This window comes from Castor canadensis, chromosome 13, assembly GCF_047511655.1.
Source record: "Castor canadensis chromosome 13, mCasCan1.hap1v2, whole genome shotgun sequence".
NCBI lineage: Eukaryota > Metazoa > Chordata > Mammalia > Rodentia > Castoridae > Castor > Castor canadensis.
In genome coordinates this window covers 53,092,536-53,116,188 of record NC_133398.1, presented here as the reverse complement: position 1 = coordinate 53,116,188, position 23,653 = coordinate 53,092,536, and the positions used below count along the sequence as shown (strand labels likewise).

The 23,653-nt window shown below is 40.8% G+C and overlaps 1 protein-coding gene across 6 annotated transcripts in view; it reads left to right on the top strand.

The window, feature by feature from the left end:
• Adamtsl1 (ADAMTS like 1) overlaps window positions 1-23,653 on the top strand; it is a 946,298-nt gene that overhangs the window by 903,920 nt on the left and 18,725 nt on the right. For all 6 annotated transcript variants that reach the window (XM_074051743.1, XM_074051742.1, XM_074051741.1 and 3 more), the window contains 2 exons: window positions 20,537-20,749; window positions 22,949-23,129. In XM_074051743.1, coding sequence (XP_073907844.1) covers window positions 20,537-20,749; window positions 22,949-23,129 — 394 coding nt within the window. The remainder of the gene's footprint in view (window positions 1-20,536; window positions 20,750-22,948; window positions 23,130-23,653) is intronic.

The following is a 23,653-nucleotide window of genomic DNA, read 5'->3' as shown; positions in this document are numbered from 1 at the left end:
TGCTAAGAAGAGAAAGGTCAGCATTTTGTAGTTATTCATAGCACATGTTTATGTACTTTTGTCTTTAAAAAAAAAAATAGGTAAAATCCAAAGTGGAGAATAGGGACTACAGAAAACCTATAGCACATTTAGTGCAAAACTAAATCAGTATTTCAGAGGGCACTTGTGAGGAAGCCACAGGAAAAAGTAGAGCAGTTCTTTGGATGGAGTGCACATCCATAAATATAAAAAGAGATCAGAGCATAAGTGACACTTAAAATAGTTGGACAGAGAGAGCAAAGCAGTAAATCTCCCTGCCTAGCCACTATTCCAGGCCATAGCAAGCACGGGCTTATTTTAAGACTCTAGATAGTCGTGAAATGGAGATCTTGAGAAAACTCACTCACACTTGCTCCTGCCCTTTCCTGGCACCAGGACACAATTCCCAGGCCCGAGTGCCCTCCCCAGGATGTCTAATAGCAATGACGTGAATGAGACTCATGTCCCTGAAATAAACAGGTATGGAAAGACCATCAGTGGGAAAATGAGGAACTCTACACTTTCCCTAATAAATCCTTCCTTGATGCTGAAATGGCTCTCAAAAATATCCACTCTTGTTCTGTGACCCCTTGTGTTTGTGTGGTGCTAGAGTGGCAGTTTTACTGCACTCACAGACTGTCTACAGAGACAGACTGTAGAAGAGAAAGGGCAGAATGGTGGCCCAAGGTGTTTGCTGTAATCTGTGAAAGAAGAGACAGATCCTCCTGCCTCCATCCCCAGCCAATTTTGCAGAGGACAGAGCACCTCAGTTAGAAAACCTGTGTCCAATCCTCAGCATCTTGTTCCTCCTTCATAGATAATACCCTGCATGTGGAACTAATTATAGTGAGAACTAAATGAAACAGCATATGTAATGTGCCCACTGTAGCACGTAGTACAAAGTGAATGATAATATATGATAGTTTTTTGTCTGCATCACTTCCTTCATTGCTCCCAATCTAAGAAGCCCATTCCCTTCTGTGATCTATCACAAGTTCTTTCTTAGATTATAGGATCAGATCCTGACTGCCATAGTGAGCAAATGACTGATTAAGAAGTCATTCAGAGAGATGGGTACCTTATTGGAGGGTTCATCTATGGCAGGTTCTGGGTAGGAGTAGAGATGCACTTACCCAGGTGTGCTCTGGACATCAAGGAGCTTCTTATTTAGAGAGAAAAGATCGACTCAGAAGGAATGGTGAGAAAGCAATGTAAGTGGGTGAGGAAGGGGAATAGAGTGCTGAATAGCTGCTTCATGAATTTATAATAGAAGGCCAAGACTCTGTCCTCTCCCAAAAGTCCTCGTCCCTCCTGTCCATCTATCTTCATGTGGAGTCCCTCACAAATGCCTAGCACGGGGATCAGGAACAGTCTCTGGGGCCAGAATTTCTGGCTCTCGCCTCAGCCCTTCTCTTCTTGAAGTAGAAGAATGGGGAACGTTAAGAAGACACTAGGGGGTTAGGTCCTGGAAGCAGGGATAAAGAAGGTAGGTAGATTCAACCTTTAGTTACCTACCTTTTCATTAACTTGTCCAATTTGTGCTATTCTTATTTCTTTTATTATTTACTAGTAATTTAACTTATATTTTAGTGGAGTTCTCTTTGTGAATTCCAGCTTATCTCAGGTAAGAAGGAACAAAGGAAGGATTTTTTTTTTTTTTTTTTGGCCCACTACTGAACTAAAAGGATGAAACGAGCATGAACTGGGATAGTTCTATGGTTTAGTCAAATAACTTGTGTAAGTCTTCCTTTCTCATCAGTAAGATGGGTTATAACCTACCTGTCAGGACTGACTTAAGAACCAAATGAAATTAAGCATAGAAAGCATTTTGCAAACACTCTTTAAAATTCAGTGGCTGCCTTATTTCTAGGGCTGAAGCAAGAATGGTCACAAAAGTAGAATTCCTAGGACCCCAAGAAGGCAAAACTCTCAGGGAAGATGCCAGACCACTTACGAAGCCCCCATCTTCTAGCTAGGAGCAGATTCATTTGTTCTTTGCTGTGCACTGGAGGATAGATGGTGGTGTTTCTTCAAGAGACCCTGAAGAAAAGGGATGCAGATTGTCATGGAAAATGTTACTCATAAAATACAGGAACCTCATGGCATCTGAGTGGACCCCGTGGGAAAATGGGACCTGTGCAGCAACAGGAAAGAGGTATGGGATTAGACAGGCCAAGAAAGGAACATAGGTGGGAATTACACACTCCTCCAGGAGAGACCAGGAAAAACATAAAACAAAGGGACACATTCCTGCTTTAAGTCCAACCCCTGGCCTATGGAGTCAGATGCTTGGATTCACTTTGTGTGTGCAAACAGTTGGCTGTAATGGAACAAAACGCAGAGGGGCAGGAGCTTGCCACCGATTACCTGTTACCACTGGGATAGGTTTCAAGTTCTCCATCTTTTCACGGCTACATCCTGCTGTGCCTGGTCAAAGTTTGGAAAGATTGAGTTTGGCTCATCTGTAGAAATAGAGGGAGTTTCACCTCTTACCATAATTAGCTGTGTTATCTATCTTTTATGAAGCCCAAGAAATACTACAGAGCTTCCGATTTATTATACTTTCTTGTCTTCTGCACAAGAAGTTTGAAACCGTCCCACCACACTCATCTTTACCTTCCTTTCCTTGCTGCTCATGGATGCTTAAAAGGCATGGTTAAAGGTCCTAAAACAGTGGCTCAAGTCTGGAATCCTAGTTTCTCAGGAGGTAGAGATCAGGAAGATCCCAGTTTGAGGCCAGCCGAGGCAAAAAGTTCACAAGGCCCCATTGCAACCAATAAAAGCTGAGCACATGTGCCTATCATCCCAGCTGAGTGGGAAACATAAGTAGAAATATCACGGTCCAGACCTTCCCAGACATAAATGCTAGACACTACCCAAAAAATTACTAAAGCAAAATGGCTGGGCGCATGGCTCAAGTGGTAGAGCAGCTGCCTAGCAAGTATAAGGTGCTGAGTTCCAACACTGGTACCACCAAAAATATATATATATATGTATATATATGGTTAAAAAGATTTGAAGCATCAGTTTAGATTAAAATATTATTTTTTATTTCAAATAGATATCCTTTCAATAAGAAACTGGCAACACTGGTTGCCTATGACGAGAGTAACCAAGTAGTTGAGGAAAATGGGTATAAGGAAGAACTTTCACAGTATTACCTTATGGTACCCATCAAATTTTGAACCATGGTGTACTAAAATGAATAAGCTTGGTGCCAGTGGCTTATGCCTGTAATCCTAGCTACTCAGGAGACAGAGATCAGGAGAATCAAGGTTCAAAGCCAGCCCAGTCAAATAGTTCACAAGACCCTCTCTCAAAAATACCCAGCACAAAAGAGCTGGCAGAATGGCTCAAGCGGTAGAGCACCTGCCTAGTAAGTGTGAGACCCCAAGTCCAAACTCCAGTACTGTCAAAAGATAAAAAGAATAAATGAATAAACTCTGGAATGGAAATTTTGTTTAATCTCACATATGTCGCTTGCACATCTATGGTATCTTGACTCTCACAGAATGAAGAAATTGGATGTCCCACTCCACAGAACCTGAGAAGCAGCACTGACAGCTTGGAAAACACTCTCCCTATATGGTAGAAAGGAGGCCAGAAAGAATGAGCCAGAATCACATTGTGACAACATTAAAATCCCAGGAAGGAACATACTACTACAGTTGGGTTTTGTTTTTGTCTAACTGTTTTCATTCTGGAAGACACATTTTGCCAAGATTTCCCCATGCAAGTGTTGTGGGTAACATTTCGTACAATAGAAAAGGATTTTCACTCTTTTTGAAAAACCATACAATTTAAAAAACAGGCCTGCTGAGTATCTGCTGTTTCCTACCTACTATAGCCTATCAAAGCAAATCTTAAAAAGTAGATCAGGCCAAAGATAAGTTAGGCCAAAAGAAGAAAATTATTATGACAATAATTGCACTCTCTTTTGTAAAATATAACCTAGTCTGTTATAATATGTCTGTCTCTGATAAGAGTTCAAAGTCTTTCATTCTTCACCTTCAATACCTTATCTCTGAAAGGTATGTAGAAAGACAAGATCAACTCCAAAAATACCATTGTACCAAGAATCTTTTTATGTGAAAATCCATTATAATTATGGAATTCTTCATTTCTCTGTTGGCAGTGCAGCTCAGAAATAATGAGCTCCTTATATATTTTGTTGCCAAGGAGATAAGACCAAAAATTCATTCAAGGCCCTTCTGGAACCTGGCAGGGGCCATTGTTTGTGATTTGTGACTCTTTGAAGTGGTATGAAGAGAGATAAACCAGCAGAAGCCTGTGTGTCTGTTGTCCTGCCAGCTCCAGCACCCAGAAAAAGAATTTAGGCCCAGAACAAAATGACCATGGCATTCCTATATGCACATAAGGACTGCACATCCTCTTAGTTCCTCTCCTTATAATCCTGTTGTTCTCTACTTAGTGAACTTCCCTGGCATCTCAGAGCTCCGAGCATGCCACAGTTCAGAGACTGGCTGGCTCATCACAGTTAATTCAAAACATTTATCAGGGAGCTCCAGAATGCCACAAGATTTTGCTGAAGAGTTTCTGCTGAGCACACTGAAATCATTCCTAAAATGGTACCATTCTGAGAGCAAAAATACATAAAAAGTTAAAGAAGCCAGGTACTGGTGGCTCATGCCTATAATCCTAGCCACTTAAGAGGCTGAGATCAGGAGGATTGCAGTTCAAGGCTAGCCCAGGCAAATAGTTCAAGAGATCCTATCTCCAAAATAACCAGAGCAAAATGGACTGGAGATCTGACTCAAGCAGTAGAGTACCTTACAAGTGTGAAGCCCAGAGTTCAAACCCTAGTCCCGCCAAAAAAAAAAAAAAAAGTTAAAGTGAAGGGAACATGAAGTAAAACAAAGCTTTCATTAAGCAGTCATTGCAGAGGTCTTTTTTGTAAAGAGGACCCAAATATGTTTTATACAAAACTTGATTTGATTAGGAAATGGTGCATTTTGATCTATTAAAATATAGTTCGCCCTCTGTATCCATGGGTTCCATGTCCCAGGATTCAACCAACTACAGGTCACAAATATCCAGGAAAATATTAGTCTGTACTGAACATGTAAAGACTTTTTTCTTATTATTTCATAAGCAATACAATATAACAACTATTTACTTTGTATTAGATATTATGAGTAAGCTCAACATAATTTCAAGTATACAGGAAGATGTGAACATGTTATATGCAAATACTATTCCACTTTATATAGAAACTTAAGCATTGACAGTTTTCTATATCCAAGGGGCCCTAGAACCCATCCCCTGTGGGTACTGAGTGACTATTGTTTAAGTTTTGCTTATTCAGAAAATTATAGCTTGGCATTAAACTTCATTTTGAAGAATTTTTAATTTTGTGATCAACAGAACACTCCAATGACAAATTAGTTTTTGGCTAGTTTTAAGAAGATTTTATTAAATTGGAGAAGAAATCACCAGCATTCTAATAAAACAAAGCTATTATGTTGCAACATTAAGTTGTCTCTAGTATTTAGTAGATAAAGAACACACTCATTTCCAGCACACAAGCTGGGTGGAGAAAGGAAGGGAATTGTTCAGAAGTCTTAGGACACAAGTGAGATGAAAACTCAGAATAACAGTCCCATTTCTCTGAGTCATCAGCAACTTTGCTGTCTTGGATGCTTTTATGTTCATCAATTGTCCAATTCTCTAAATCCAAGGGTTGTGGCATACATAGCTGGCTTTTCTCTCTCCTTTCTCACTATTTTATTTCTTCATCTGGCATAAGAATTTCTTTTTAGTTTAAAGAGTCACAATTTTATAAAAAGGTTGGGAGTATAATTCAAAGAACTTATTCTACCTTAGTCCATTTGAGAGTAAGTTGCTGACCCCATCACCCATTGTATAATCAGGGTTTGTCATTGTCCCAGTAATGCCCTTACAGCAAAAGAATTCAACCCCAAATCACACATCGCATTTAATTGCCATGCCTCTTACATCTTTCTCAATCTGGAACAGTTCCTTCGACTTCCTTGGCTTTTATGACCTTAACACTTTTGTAGGTTACGGATCTGTTATTTTAAAAAATGTCTGATGTCATTTCATGATTACATTCAGGTTAGCATCTTCTGCAGGAACATCTCAGAAGTGATGCTAGGTTCTTGTGGCACCTGATCACAAGATCTTAATTTCACTTGTGCCATCACTGCTGGTGTGAGTTCTGATCACCTAATGGAGTTGTGTCTGCTGAATTTTTCCATTGTAAAGTTATTCTCTTTTTTTCTTGTTATCAGTATTTTGTGGGGAGGTGTTTTGAGATGATGGTAAATATTCCATCTCTTGTTGAGCTTACAATTTGTGTTTGTATGACTCATGGATTCCTTGTCCAATAGTGAGCTATAATCTTTTGCTATCCTCTTTTGTTTTGACATTAAAAATTTTCCCAGATCCAGCCAATGAGACTAAAATAATGCCAGTATCTTTTGACATATCCTTATCATTCTTTGAGAGCTTCAACACTTCCTGGCACAAGAAGACATTCTAATTCATCTTGAACTTTACCTGCTCCAGCCTTGGAGAACCATATTCAGAAATTAAGATCTCATTGTTTGTTGCTACAGGAGTGTCACTACTCTCAGGGTGCAGAAGTAAGGACATATGTATATTTGTATGTATATGCATATATACACACACACCAGTATAATCATTTCTGTATTTTTCTACACATCAACCATGAGTCCTCCCTTGTATCTCTCATTCTGATCCAGCACCATCGGATTTTTTGTATTTTTTCTCTTCCCATATTTGAAGTTCCCACTATTTTTAATATTATTTGATCAAACCCTCTCCACATAAATACCTCCTTTCACTGTTACCCCATTCCCACACATACACCATTGTCACTCCACTCAAATCAGAACTCCTTACCAGGTTACAACTGTAAGTATCATAGTCCACTTTCTGTTGCTATAATTAAATACTTGAAATTTGGTAATTTAAAAAGAAAAAAAGATTTATTTTGACTCACAATTCTGGAGGGTGAAGGTACAAGAACACAGCACTGTTATCTGCTCAGCTCCTGGTAAAGTTCACTCACTGCTTCAACTTATGGTAGAAAGTGGGAAGGCAAACAGGTGTGTGAAAGCAAGGAAAAAGGGCCAAACTCCCCATCTAGCTAACCCATTCCTAGGAGATAGGCATTGATCTATTCATAGGATTTTGTTAGCATGGCCCAAATACCTCCTACTAGGCCATGCCTCCTAAAACTGCCTCATTAGGGGGAATAAGGTTTCAGCACATGAACTTTTGACCTTGGGGAACTGCCCTCTTCACTGTACTCACACTCTTACCCCACTACCACAGCTCCCCACCTCCCTATGAACATTACTTCCTTTAGCCTTACCCATGGGTTTTGAACTGAATTGTTAAGAAAGGAAGGAGAAAAGGATGAGGAATTGCTGGCACAAGACTTTCTCAACAAACCAGATTGCTTCCAGGTTAGAATCTAGAGGGCAAAGCCATAGACAGCAAGAGGAGTGGGTTCTAGGAAGTACCCAGCCTTCATGCTCCTCAAGCAAGAAGCATCTGCGTGGACAGCCCTGATTACTGCCTCTAACACAGGCACTTGTTCACAGCATCAAGTCGTACCTGGTGCCATGTGAGAAGTACTCTCATGTTTTATATTTCTGACTTTGAGTAAGACAGTTTCTAGCACCCTTTTTACTATTGCTGTCTAGCTCAGGAGTTCTTAACCTTGCATCCGTGAGCTTCAGATAATTTATAAGCCTCTAGTACATGACTGCAAATATGCCCTTCTCTTGATGGGGCTTGTTCTTCTCATAGAGATCCCTTATACCCCAGGGCATCCCACATGCCCAGCCCATCCCCCTTCGTGGTAGCTTCAGGACCTGGCTCTGGCCCACTCATGGTCTTTCTGCATATCAGTATCTCTAAATATACTCATTGACCCATCAATGCAACTTCAATAACATAACATGAGGAGCTATTTGGACAGAGACATATGTGCTAAGACATTCACCAGAGTATAATTTATATTAGTGAAAAATTGGAACTAATGTAATTATCTATAGAAAGGTGAGTAAATAAAAGATTCTGATAAATTCATGTACAGATTTTTCCCCATACTAGAGTTTGAACTCAGGACCTTGCACTTACTGGACAGGCACTCTACCACTTGAGCCACTCCCCCAACCCCTTATCTTAAGCAGTGGTTTAAAGGATGGTGTAACTAACTATTGCTGAGATGTCTATCCAAGATTTACTAATCTACCCGGTAGTATATCTGCTTCTGTATGACTGGAAGGAACATGGATTGGTATTTACTAAGCAGCAAATTGACCCTTTTAGCTAGGAAAGGAGGAATTGAATTCCTCTTTCGTCCCTTATGAAAATGACTGTTTTCTTTCAAGGTGAAAATAAGGCTTGCACAGGCATTTAGTGGTGTTAGATCATTTGTAATATACATAAACTACCCTAGACCAGAAGGTGACTGTAGGTCCTTTTTATAAAGTTTTATTTGAGCACAGCGATGCCCATCCATTTACATATTGCCTATGGCTGCTTTCAAGTCACAATGGCAGAGTTGGGTAGTTAGTAGTTAGAAAAAAATTGGAAATAATGTTATCTACAGAGAAGTGATTAAATAAAAGTTCTGATACATTCATGTATAAAGTCGTAAGCAGCAAATTAAAAGAATGATGTTGATCTATCAGAAACCATATGGCCCACAAAGTCTAAAATATTTACTAACTAGCCCTTTACCAAAAGTAATTCACCAACTCCTGCTCTAGACTTTCTTACCAACCACAATTTTAAAAAAAATCTTCCTACCAATGATTTTTAATAAAGTTTCTGGCACAGCAGAGTCAGATAGCTATATGTTCAGGCACTTTATTGTGAATAATTTTCATTCTGCACTTCTAACCTCCAGCCCTATCATAATCCAAAAAATGTATTTTGGGGGAAAATGATTTCATTGCAATAGGAAAAAGTAGATTTTCCCTCCCTATTTACTAGGATTTCCCAGAGTTAGTCTTTAGATCTAAAAGAAAAACTCTAACAAAATGCTAATTCCATATATTAAAGTAGAATATAGGTATTAAAGTTACTGAATAAAAGGCATAATCCCTCCCCAAACTGAGTGCCCTTGCTGTGCCCAAGTCTGGGCCTCTTGGCTTTCATTTCTCTATTATGCTTGAAATGTCTCTGAGAAACTCATGGGAATGTTAGTTCTCATTTCCATCACACAGAGATCAGCCACACAAGCCTTGTAAAAGGCATCTTCCACTCTAGATCCTCAACCTCCTTGGTGTGCTGTAGAAATAGTGAAGTCCCCAAACAACAAACTTCATCAAGAAGTTTCCTATTTCCAGCCAAACATCACATGCTTTAACTCATCCAGGCCTAGGCTGTCCGGAATCCCAGGTTACCTAAGGAGACTGTATTTAGGTTTTCTGAATCCAAGTGATTCAAAGGTCAAAATTGGGCCTGGGGATCTGACCCATGCTACATCTCCCTTAAGCCTTCGGGGAGCCCACTAAATTCTCCAGAGGTATCTCTGGAGAGACACCCAAAGTATGGCAGGAGCGTAAAACAAATCAACACAGAAATGTAGATTATGAGACAGATGTCAGGCATTTGGACAGCCACTGTCTGCTCTTTCCATGCATGTCCCATTGCTGCCATGATCTTCTGAGTATGGGCTATAGATTTCTGACCTCCTATGCAAGGGATATCTCTATTTATGGGTTTTTGAAAAAACATACACTCTTTGAGCTTGGCTGCCAAAGGCCAGACATGACCTGCCAGACATATTACTATCCCAAAAGAAGTCAGCCAGTAGCAACCTTACACACACTCACTGCAGATCACCTCTGTCCTCACTTCTCTTGAGCCTCATCCCCTGCTTAACTCTCCCTCTTATTCACTTCACTCACTTTGTTTATTATTTTCTTTACTTTGTTGAGAAGTTTCTGGAGCCTCAAAAACCCAGGAGACTTATATGAGAATAATAAATTCAGGAAAGGTCTTCATGTTGCCCCTGCAAATCCACCTCTACGGTGCACTATGGAATTCCTTGTCAGCAGCTGCTCCTTCCTGTGACTTCCCACTGAACCCTGGGTCATGCCCCAGTGAGGCCTCTCAGGATACCTGCTATGAATATTAGCCATCCTTCATCTCCGCTGCTGTTCTGTGGCTTTGGTTCAGCAGAAGAGAGTTGAAATGGGGTGTATACAGGGCTGTGTGTAAAGGCTCTTTTTTTGTATATGTTTTATTTCTTCTGCAAAGGCTTTTGTCCATACACAGAGCCAAACCTAGCCTGAGTTCATGAAGGCATGCTGGCTCCAAGCTGCTGCTGGCTTTTTTTTTCCCCCCAACTTAATCTGTATATTTTCTAGCTTGCCTCTCCGCTGGCTAGAGTGGGGAGTAGAAACAGCTATATTGCTCACGGGAAGAGAATATACAGACAGTCCAGAGCTAAACCCCAAAACTGCTGTTTGCCTTGCCAAAGCAGAAGTACCTTGACTATTATTACACAGGGCTTCTTAAAGTCCAAATGTGAATCATCATTCTCATTCCTTATAATGTCTAGACATGGAGGATGTGACAGATAAGTATACAGAATGGGGAACTCTGACTGAGGACCCTCCTCAACAGGATGGTGTGGCCCCAGTATGAGTCCTATTCTGGGGTTCATGAAAAGATTGTTGCATCAGTGGACTGAAACTCCTTCCTCAGCTCCAAGCAGCCTGCAACTGGGCCTCCTCAGGGCCTCCCTAGTCTTGCCTCTTGCAGGACAGGTAGCACCTGCCAGCAGCCTGAGGGTAAAGTCAACCAGGGATTTATAAACCCAGAAAGTTGAAACTTTTAAAAAATGCTGATGTGTTTTTAAAAGGTGAATTTTATGCCAAGAGCCTACTGGCATAGAAGGAGACATGGGAACCCTGTATTATCCACTTGTGATAAGTTAATTCCCAAGCATTTTTTACTATGAATTTTTTTAATTAGACCAATTTTCTAGAGCCTGCCTGTCCCTTCCCCCTTTCAGAGGTAGCCCAGGCAATCCTAGATAAGCTTGTCATTCAATGCCACCAAACTCGACCTTAGTTGATGTGAGCCTATTTTAATAGCTAAGACTGTATGTGCACACGTGTCAGACATGGGCATCTCACCTTCTTTACCTGTGAAAGAGAAAACAGGTTCTAGGCTATGGGTAAGGGAAGTCACCAAGCAGTAACTAAATCATTTTTGAGAGAACAAGGCCTTAATAAAGTCATAAATCTGGATGGAGCTACTTTTCACGCTGAGAAATATATCAAGTTCTTCTACCAGATGCCCACAAGCATGGGGGACTTTAGTATACCCCCTGCCAATGGAAACCCAATGCTTGCCCTAGGGGTAAAAAGACATTTGGGGAATGGAAAATGGGCTTGTATAGTTCCATGTTTCCAGGAATGTTTTAAAGTTAGTTTTCTTTGGGCAAATATACATGGGAATAGTCTTGGCCTGGTTATTTGACCAGCTTATTGGGAGGTCCCAGAAATGGGAGTGAAAATTAAACTTGCTTGTCTTCTTCCACAGCCTTCTGAGGTCCAGCTGACAAATGGGAGGGTGGGTAGGGAACTGAGTTTTTCCAATATAAATTAATCATTTCTCCCAACCTGATGCCAGTTCCCACTCGTTCTATGCTGCTTTAGAGACCATCTCTGTTGCCCAAGGGAATGCAAACCTGAAAGAAGCAGGAACCAGAAAATGTACCAAAGCAGGTTCCCTGTCTGGTCCATCATCCCATGGCCTCAGAGTGAGCACCATAGTCCTCTGCACTTAGACCATGAGCAGACTGGAGAGCCTTCTGTAAATGTTAAAGTACTGAGTGAGTGTTCTCCAATTTTGTAAAATTCAATTAAGGAACGGACTCCCAGACTGACTACACTAAGTGCCAAGTTTCATCCTAACACACATCATTTTTATAGTAAGTTTTAACTCCGTGAAAAACACAGGATTATAATGAAAATGTGGACCAACCTAAGGCCAGCTCATGAAGTAATAATGCACGTCTTTAATATTTTCACACAGCATGCCCTAATCTGCCACAGCTCTCTTCCTTTAGATAGCAGTTAAATAAGTGAAAATTCCCAGAGTACTATTTTTTCTTCTTCTCTTTTGGATTGTATATTTCCATTTTGAAACCATTCTTCCTGGTGAGCCTCTTTCAGTGCAGTTTGAGGTTTTACTGCACTGTAATTGGTTTATCAAGCTCAGCTGCCTTTTTTGAGGTATTTGGCTGAAGAGGGAGAAGATATGCACTCAGAAATCAGGCTTATTCATTAAGGATAAGAACTCGTGAAAGTGAACTCTGGATATGTGGCTCACTCGTGTGATAGAAAGCTAATGAATGCCAGAGTTGGCTTGATCTGTCCTACAAAGAAGCCTACAAATCAAGCTGCTTGCCAAAAATCCCAGTGATTTTTAGCCTTTTAAGTCAACAGCAACAGAAAATCCACTGAGTAATCACATTGTGAGGTCAGAGCTTCTTTTGAGAGAGGTGCCTCTAAGGCAACCCTATCCCACCATGGTAAACAAAGTCTTCTGCACAGGGTGCAAGGAAGCTGGAAGCCAGGGCTGCCTGGTCTCCCAGTTTTCTATCCCTATGCTTCTCTCACACATCAGACTTAGGCTGTTTCCCTGAGTCAGCCTACAGAAAACAATGTGAAATCAGGAGACAATGGTAAAGAAAGCCAGTGAGGTCAATTTGATGTACACAGGGATGTCAGCCAGACTGATGCCCAGTCTGAGCTGGAGGCCGTTGACTCTGCCATGTATTGGTCTTTGACATATCCTTTCCCAAATATGAAAGCTCTGCTTCCTCTCCCCTATTTCATGTCAGTTTGTAGGGATGCTGGAACCATTAGGAGAGATGTTTTTACCCACACTTAACATAAAATCACAAATAAAAAGAGGAAATTTCTTATATCATTTGATTTTGTTATTGGCCACATCTCCCCCTTCTAAATTTTTCTCACAATCCAGCCAATGTGTTTTTTTTTTTAAAGTAGATAAAACTTGGGAGAATAAACCTCTCACATATGTGAATCACACCTGGCTTTGGCTCAACTGAGAACCACAGTGGGCCTAGGAATGGAGGCCTAAAGGCAATATTTTCTTTCGCTGGTTAACAAGGGTTGCTAGAGGGAGGTTTTCTGCTGCCAGAACTCTCATTAGTTAGGCAGCCTTCCCAAGTGTTCCTTCCTCCTCAGCCACCTAGCAACTCAGAACCCTTAATAGCTGAGGTCTGAGGAGTGAGTGCTGTCATTCCTGCTGATTGTCCATTTCCTGGGGTAGGCATTGAGGTTTGGCACATGGAAGTGGTTGGCACTCATGGAGCTGGGAAGGAGACAGAAAAAAAAAAAGAGAGAGAGAGAGAGATGCCAGCCCCCTCCATTCAATACTGCTGACTTCCTCACTGGAGCAACATCAGGGGCTTGCTGGGGGCGGATATTATTTAGCCTTTTTGGGGGTGTGGAATACATTAGCACACAGTCTTGAATGTCCTTGTAAAAGGCACACGGAGAGATTGCTTACCTTCAAAAAATGATTGGTATATCTTTTACTTTGACAAATGAGAAATGTCCGTGACGGAAGGGACCCTGTTACAAGCCAGGTTTTCTCATTAGCAGTGAAACATGGATAATTAGTCACTGGGAACACACACAGTGGGAATTCATATTAGATCCCTTATTTTTGACTATTGCTGTCTGCAAATCCTCAGAGACCACAGTATACACACAAAGACATGCACATAAATGTGTACATAAAATCACATGTACTACAAGGGGCCTGTACTACATGTGCATGAAGAAGAATACCACTTCTGAGTTCACAAGTTTTTAAGGAGAATAACCTATCTGTTCAGTTAAAGATTGAAAGGCAGATTCGACCAATGACTCCCAAGTTTGTTCATTTACTTTGGTTATAATACATTATTTTGGTCTATCCTTTTGAAACGTAGACCAAAAGCAGACTTTCCTAAAAGCATTTTCTACCCAAGATGAGTGCTCACACATGTTAAGGAGTACATTCTGTATGGGCACTGCCTGGATGTGAAGGAAACACCATCACCTATTCAGCAGTTAGAGTTTAGGAGTAAGAGTGTGTTTTAGGAGTATGGTAGTTGAGATATACATTCAGCAACTTGTAACCTCAAATAACAGAACTTAAACGAGGCAGGACATTCCTGTTTCAAGTCATGGTCTTAAGGAAGATGTTCCCGGCCTGGTCTGGCAACAGGCCATATTGGTTAGGGTCAGTGGTATAATTTCTTCAAGTTCTTGTGTCTCTGCTATCCCTGGAGTATTGTTCTTCTCTACCTAGCCAGTATGGCTGGTTGTACCTACAAGTCCTCAGCCATAGGATGAAGGAAGGGGGAAGAGGAGCATGTCCTTTTCTTTTGTTCCAGGAGGTGTGCTATCACTTTCCCTCTCGTTTGCCTAAATATAACCACATGTTCCATACCTTATTGCAAGGCAAGATGGGAATGTCCCTATTCTGAGCAGCTGTGTATCAAAAATTCAGTGGTTTATTCACTCTAAAGGAGAAAACAAAAGTGAGATGGTCGCAATTTCTGCCTGTAGAGCAACCAAACTAAAATTGTTAACATCAAAGGTGACAGAAATGCAAATGGAAACTGATCTCTGACTTCAACAGAGCTGAATGAATGAAGGTAAACCAGCAAGAATCTTTAGGTTGAGCAGATTAGGACATATTTGGGGAACCTTTGCAAATAACAGGCTGTACTAGTAATTATTTTTGACTTGGTTAAAACCTTACAGAAAATCATATAATTGAATAAGCAAAATATAGGAAAAGCAATTTGTATGGATGTTGAGTCATTCCTGAAGATAAATGATTTAAACAATGAAAATTTGTTTTTATTATGTCTAGTGTCACATGTTTAAAATGTGACCAGTACAATGAACCCCATGTCCCTATTTTCCAGCTTAAATAAACAACATTCTGCCATTCTTAACTTCATTTTTGCTCCCACTCACTCCCCCCCTCCATCCCTGCTCAATTATTCTTTTAGGTAAAATTTATATGCAGTGAAATATGCAAGTCTTAACTATATAATTTTAACAGATACACCATGTAACTACATTCTTATTTTACTACCTGATTTTTTCCAGTATTTTTTCTCTCTTTGCTTTCCTTTGACAAATTCCTATTACTGTATCTTCAGTTTCACAGATCTTTTTACATGTATAATCTTCTATTAATCCTATTGAGTCAACTTTTCATTTCAGAAAATATGTTTTATTTCTAGAGTTCATTTGATTCTTTTTATAATTTCCATTTTCTTCCTCAATATATGCATGTTTCTTTATCCCATAAATACTCCAAAACCTATAGGAGGCAGATTCTAGTCTAGGGAGAATGGCTCAGTCTCTTTCAAGAGGAAAATCTTATTAATTCCATTATGGGGACTTGGTTACAAGTAGTTCAAAGTTAAAGTTCATATTTTCTAAATTTAGTGCCTGTCTAGAGTAGCCTGTAGGCTTTTTAGGAGTCTCTACTGAATGTCTAAGAAGACCAATACCCTACATTAGCTCGTCAGAACTTGAAGGTCTTCTAGCCTTATTTGAATTTCGGGAAAATATTAAGCCAAGTTCTCTAGTAGCTCTTTGCTCAACCTTGTAGTTTAACTCTATGCATGTACATTTTCACTTGGGCAAAAATCAAGAGGAATTAACAGATTTCTGGAGCTCTTTCTCTATATACACACTCATCTCCAGAATTCTCTCAACAACTTCCAGTGGCCTCAGCTTCTTTGCACTCTTCTTTGTCCTATCACTGTTATGAGTTGACTTGTGTTTCCACAAAAGATGTTGAGATCCTAATCATGGTACCCTTGAATGTGCCCTCATTTGGAAATAGTATGTGTGTAGATGGTGAAAGTTAAGATGAGGTCATTAGAGTGAGCTGTAATCCAGTGTGACTTATGTTCTTATTAAAAGGTGAAATCTATATACAAAGACAGATTTTTTTTTTTTTTTTTGCAGTATTGGGGCTTGAACTCAGGGTCTTCACCTTGAGCCACTCTACCAGCCTTTTTTGTGAAGATAGGTTCTTGCAAACTATTTGCCCAGGCTGACTTCAAACTGCGATCCTCCTGATCTCTGCCTCTTGAGAGCTAGGATTACAGGCATGAGCCACCAGTGCCTCACTCTTGCGAGGCAGGTGCTCTTACCACTTGAGCTACTCCACCATCCAATGACAGATTTGAAAACAAAGGAGAACACCGTGTGTGTATGAAGTGGAGACCTCCGCCTGTCTTACATAGGCTCCATATATAACATCTCTTCCATGAGCCCTTCACTGGCATAATTCTTTCACCATACATCGACCCAAGCAAAACAGATTAAATAGGTCTAGTTTGTTCCTGTCACTCGGCTATGTGGGGGATACAAGAGGAGGGGTAAGGATGATGACATTGAGATGTCGTGAAATTTTGGAACCTAAAAGCACTTAAAGATCATCTCATTGGAACCTGAATGTATATCAGAGATCATCAAATGCTCTCATTTACAAATTAGAAAACTGAAGCCAGACAACTCTATTTAAGCCTGTAGTTCTCCGTGAGAATCATGATTCTGTGTAACTGAATGGGAAAGTAACAAAATGTGTTTTCTTCTTAATAAACTGAGCTTTACCCTGAGAAGTTTCAGAGTTGAGGGGCTTTATAATGAGGGCAGCTTCTCAAAGACCTCTGTCCTAGCTGCTGCTTCTCGTGAGTCTTTGGCTATCATGATAATGCTGCTGTGAGCACTGGTGTATAAACACCTTTGTAAGTCGTTGCTTTCAATTATTTTGGAAGTAGAATTGCTAGATTCTATGATAATTCTGTTTAATTTTTTTGAGAAATTGCCATGCCATTTTCCAAGGAGCTGCTCCATTTTCCATTCTCACTAGCTTTGCATAAGGGTTTCAATTTCACCACATCTTTCACCAACATTTGTTATTTTGTTTGTCCTTTTATAATAGTCATACTGATGGGTGTGAAGTAGTAACTCATTGTGGTTTTGATTTGCATTTTCCTAAAGATTACTTGAGCATCTTTTCATATGCTTATTGGACATTTATCTGTCTTCTTTAGAGTAATAATAATATCTTTCCCCATTTTTTTAACTTGGTATTTGTTACTAAGTAGTAAGAGTTCTTTTTTCTGAATCTTAATTGCTTATCAAATCAATGCTTAGCAAATATGTATTACTATTCTAGAGATTTCCGTTTCATTCACTTGATAGTCTCCTAAAATGCACACAAAGTTTTAATTTTGGTAGAGTCCACTTTATCTTTTGTCACCTAGATTTTAGTATCATATCTAAGAAATCATTGCCAAATTCACTGTCCTAAAGATTTTGTTCTACGAGTTCTTCATAAGATTTTTATGCTGTTAGTCTTAAGTGTAGGTCTTTGATCCATTTTGAATTGATTTTTAGATATGTTGTAAGGTAACGGTCCAGCCTCATTTGTTAGCATATGAATATCCACTTTCTCAGCCCATTTATTGATGGGACTGATCTTTCCCCGTTTAATGGTCTTGATCCCTTGTAGAAAATCACTTGACTGTATACTTAGGTCTAGCCTGTTCCATTGCTTTTTGTATATGTCTTTACACCAGTGGCACACTGTTGGAATTATTGTAACTTTGTAGTAAATTTTGAAATCAGGAAGTATGAGTCCTTGATGTTGTTCTTCTTTTCCAAGATTATTTTGGTTATTCTGGTTCCTTTGAGATGCCATATGAATTTTAGGATGAGATTTTCTATTTTTGGAAAATGTCAAAAGGGATTTTAATTGGGATTGCATTGAATTTATAGGTCTCTTTGGTCAGAATTAGTATCTTAACAATATTAAGTCCTCTGATCTATGAACATGAGATTTCATTCCATTTATTTACAACTCCTTTCATTTCAGCAGTGTTTCGTGTACAGTCTTTCACCTCTTAGTTTGCTTTGTGCTATTGTAACTAAATACCTGTGACAGGCTAATCTGTAATTTGCCGTGATTCTGGCGGCTGGACAGTGTAAAGTAATGGGGCCAGCAGTTTTGGCCATTCTCATTCCAGATGGTGCTTTGAATGCTGTGCCCTCCAAAGATGAGGAATGCTTTGTCTTCACCTGGTAGAAAGCAGAAGGACAAAGAGACAAAAAGGAGACAAACCCACTCTTTTATAATCCCACCCAGGAAGGCAGAGCCCTCATGCCTGACCACCTCTTAACAGTCTCACCTTTTACTACTGTAACAATAACAATTAAATGTCAGCATTAGTTTGGGATAAACACTCAAACCAGAACAGCCTGCTTAGCTAAGTTTATTTGTATGTATTTTGTTCTTTTTGATGCTGTTATAAGTGAAATTACTTTCTTAATTTTCTTTTCTCGTTATGTACTGTTATTATAATAGCTGTCTCATTTTATCTGCCAAAGAAGTCACATGGCCATACTCAATACAGCCCATCCCTCGTGGGAGGGCAAAGTGAGTGAATTCAGAGGGAATGAAGAACTGGGTCCTAGAAGCTCTGTCCCATACTGACCTTCCTGGCATCCATATTAGGATTATTTTTCCAAGGCACTCCTTTAAAATAGTCTGCTCCCTCCCTGTCACTATACACTAATGCCTCTTTGGGAAAAGAAAGTGAGGGGGGGAAAGAAGTGAGCAAGAAAGGAAGATGGTAGCAAAGTCTTAGGTAAACTGTTGATGCCTGGCTGAACAAGGAGCAGGTCTGAGCAAAGGAACACAAGGCCAGACAGAAGACCTGCCACATGATCTTAAGAAAATCTTCTAACATCTCTAGGCCTCAGTTTCTTCTTCTGGTGGTGGGCTATAAGATAGCTAAGGGCCTTTTCTAAGGTAACCCTCCCATCTGTACAAACAGAAAAATCAAGCCAATGTCAGGAAATTCATTCCCTCTGCAGATCCACAGGTACCAACACATCCACACAGGTGGCCATCTGTCTTAGCCCATCTGGGATGCTATAACAAAACTACCATAAACTAATAGCTAATGAAAACAGAAATTTTTTTTATAGTTCTACAGGCTAGGAATCCATTCTTCATAGATGGTACCTTATTGCTGTGTCCTCACATGGTAGAAGGAACAAGTCAGTTCTTTGTAATCTGTCTTTTAAGAACATTAGTCACATTTATGAAGGCAGAGCCCTCATGACCTAATCACCTCCCAAAGTTCCCTCCTTACAATACCATCACCTTGGCTATTAGGATTTGGTATATGAATATATGGGGGGAACAAACATCTATACCATAGCACCATCAATTGTATCACATAGATCTCACCATTTTCTTTCCTACCTCACAGTTTTACTAATGTGCTTTCTGAAGTGTATGAATTACACAAAGGAATACATTTCTTTGATATTTTCATATGTGCATGTAATATAATTTAATCATATTCACTCCATCACCATTTTGTGTCCCCCCCCTCTCCTTTATCTCATTCCACACCTTTAATATCCCCCTTTTACTTTCATGCCCTTTTTCTTCTCAATTCACATATGAGAGAAAACTAGTATATGCCTTAAAAATTCTATATTAGCTCTGGTCTCCTTGGAAGAGGGGAGGCAGTTTTAGCTCTCTTAAGTTTCCCCAGGACGAATAGTTATTTTTCTATCTGAACTGAGGGCAGACCTCCAGAGTCTTTAATTTTTAATGATTTAGCGTGTATTTTAATCTTCCAAATAAATTTTCTATGGGAGCTAAGTCTCTGAAATTACAACAGCACACTCAGCAAGTATTCCAAATTTAGAGAAAATGTGTTTTCTCTCACAATAGTAGTCTGTCTGTCTTCTTACCAGTTCTATGCTACAAAGGCTTAGGTAGACTCTATGTTCAGTTTAATATCTTAGAATTTTAATGTACCAAAATGTTTAATGACTGTAGAAAAGTGTGGTATTATACATGTATAATTCACACTTAATGAAAATTGTCAAAAACCAAGATTCTTTATTTATGGAGAAATTAGATCAATGATTAAAATGGTTTTCCTAATTTCTGTTAAATTTTCACTTCAAAAGTCATATAAGGAGTAAAACGGAGTCAGAAACTAGACTTTTATCAATTAAAGTTTGATTCTTAACTATTACCATGTAGTATGTTTTTCCAACATATTACATTTGAAGAAGCACTTCCTTTGCAAATATAATCAGTGTAGGAACTAGTATGGCAAGTGTTCAATGAATGAATAATTGCATCATTTTTTAATAATTAGTACAGAGGTGTAAACAGAAATAGTCACTTTGTATTCTCTAAGAATTTTTACTTAATTGCATAATAGACACCCTCCCAGAAGTCCAGAGAATGAAAACATCTCCTGTTTGCTTGGGAATGGCAAACATAATAAAAAATGTCACAGGTAAAGTCACATAATACAGAAACATGAAGACAACCCACTGGGGATGTCTTTTTTTGGCCTTAGCAATGACCTACTTCTCTCTTCTTCTAGGCTGCCCTATCACAGGTCACCCCACCCCCAATATCACCTGGTTCCACGATGGTCATCCAATTGCCAGTGCCACAGGACTGACGTATCACATCTTGGCAGTGGGACAAATCCTTCAGATCACAAATCTGAGTGGCGAGTCTCAAGGGGAATTCAGCTGCCTCGCTCGGAACGAGGCGGGAACGCTCGTGCAGAAGGCATCATTAGTGATCCAGGGTAAGGAACCCTTCGGGCTTTGGGCATCAGACTAAACTTTTTCAATAAGAACTATCCCTCCTCCCTCCAGAAGTCTAATTCTGTAATAGACAAAGTGATTTCTGATTTGCAGTGGGCTGAGCGATATTTCTATTCAGTGAGACCCTGCTTCTGACAACATAGCCCTTCAGAAGAGCAGCCAAACCCATGTCACAAAACCTGAAAACGTCAGCCCTGCCCTCCGACGGGCCATTCCCTCCTAGTGCTGCTGGCACTCAGGCCCAGTGCAACACCACTGTTTACCAGAGCTAGACATGTCAGCTAGAGAAGATACACACACACACACACACACACACACACACCACAGACACACCACACCACACACACACACCACACACACACCACATACACCACACACACACACCACATACACCACACACCACACACCACACACACACACCACACACACACACCACACACACCACACACACACACCACAGACACACACCACAGACACACCACACCACACACACACACACACACCACAGACACACCACACCACACACACACCACACACCACACACACACCACACACCACACACCACACACACCACACACCACACACACACACCACACCACACACACACACACACACACCACACACCACACACACACACCACACACACACACCACACCACACACACACACACACACACCACACACCACACACACACACCACACCACACACACACACACCACACACCACACACACCATACACACACACACACACACACCACAGACACACCACACCACACACACACACCACACATACCACACACACACCACACACCACACACACCACATACACCACATACACTACACACCACACACACACACCACACACACACACCATACACACCACACACACACCACACACACACACCACACCACACACACACACCACACACCACACACACACACCACACACACACACACACACACACACACACACACACACACACACACACACGTCTTCTTTTTGATTCAGTTTAAAAACACGTCTCAATCTGACCAGTTTGGTCACTGCCCCTGCCCTGCCTGGAGAGGTGGGGCTGGGGTCACTAAGCACCCCAGAGTCGTCAGCCATCATTTCGTGCTAAGGGCTCGCCAGGCGTCTTCCCTTTGGCGCTGGTGAGAATGGAGATGCCTGTGTGGCTCACACGTGAGCCTTCCGGAATACAGGTCAGAAAGCCCATGGGCGGGCCTGGCATTCACTGAACCAGACCGAGTTGTGAATGAGCCCAACACAGTGGGAAGAAAGCCAAACTGGCCCCTTTATAGAAGCTATGGGAGGCCCTTGAGCTTTCCACAAGCTAGTTCTACCCTGTGACCTATATGTGATACTTCTAAGGAAAGCATGTATTCCAAAATGGAGGAGTCCAGGGGAAGGGACAAGGCACAAAAAGGGAGATTTTTCTCAGCACATAGGTTTTCCTTTTAAAAATGTCCTTCCCTGCCATTTGGCTTTCCAGACATGAAAACAAATGTTCCATTTTCTTGCCAGCCAGCTATTCTCTGCTGAAAACCAGAATCCAGTGCCTATCAGTAATTTCTGTAATATGCAAGCACTTACAAATATCCACTCCAAATTTACCAGCCCACATTTTATTTTTAACAGCTTTCCTCCCCCATTGAATCCCAGACCTCCAAACAGAAAAACCAAAGAAATTGGCTTTCTCACTGATGTCATTGTCTCACGTAAATGAGAACTCTCTGGATGGGCTTTTTAATTTTTTTCGTAACATTTACAAAATCCAACTCAAATCCGCACTTTCAAATATGATTAAGTATTTCTGATGTATTTATATCTCTCTATAGAAAAATAAAGTCATTTTCTGGTGATCCAATAAGAAAAAAAGTACTTTAGCCAGTACGTTTAAAAATAATAAGCCCTATGGTTGTCAACTGAATATTCTCTGTGTGCCAAGCACTGAGCTGGACCCTTCACTTTCATTATGACCAGTCCTCACAGAAATTTGATGCGGTGAGGGTTATTTTACTCATTTTGTGGATGGGCCAACTGAGAATCCCAGACACCACAGGGCTTGCCCAGGTAGGTTGGGGATGGTGCATGCCCAGGGGTAGAACCTGCCCTCTCCCCGCCCTGCCCACAAGGTACATTGTGGGGAGTAATAGCGTCCTCTCTTCACCTCTGACAGATTACTGGTGGTCTGTGGACAGACTGGTGACCTGCTCAGCATCTTGTGGTAACAGGGGCTTTCAGCAGCCCCGCCTGAGGTGTCTGCTGAACCACACAGAGGTTGACCCTGAGCGCTGTGTGGGAAAGCCTCGCCCTGCTGTGCAGCCCATTGCCTGCAACCGGAGAGACTGCCCTTCTCGGTGAGTGCAGCCTCCCCACCCACAAGGTCTGGCCATGACTCCTAGCCAAGTTGATGGCCACCCCTTTTCTAGTGCTGCACAGGGACAGACACAATACAAAGAGCTGTTTCTTCCTTTAGGCACGGGTTTGTCAGGCCTCCCCTCCATGCTGAAAATATCCTCAGAATGGGCCTCCTCCCTCAGCTGTTTGTTCTCTCACCACACAGCCAGCCAAGGGCTACCGGGCTTTCCCAGTGCCTAAGAGGATCTGCTCAGTCAGCAAGTGCATACCAGGCAGTAATAAACTGACTCTGGGTTGTTTGTAGGAGAAAAAGTATTTTCTATTGAAGTACTGAGGCAAGAAGGACTACTGGGCTCTACCCTGATCCCTCTCTTTTTATCCAACTTTAAATGTCTATGCTACTTGATTTAACTAAGATCTTCTTTTCTACAAATGGTTACACCTCATGGAAGTTGGACTAAATCTCCATTTTCTATAGTCGCCTTAACTTTGGCTATACACTCCCTGCATGTGGGTCCCTTAT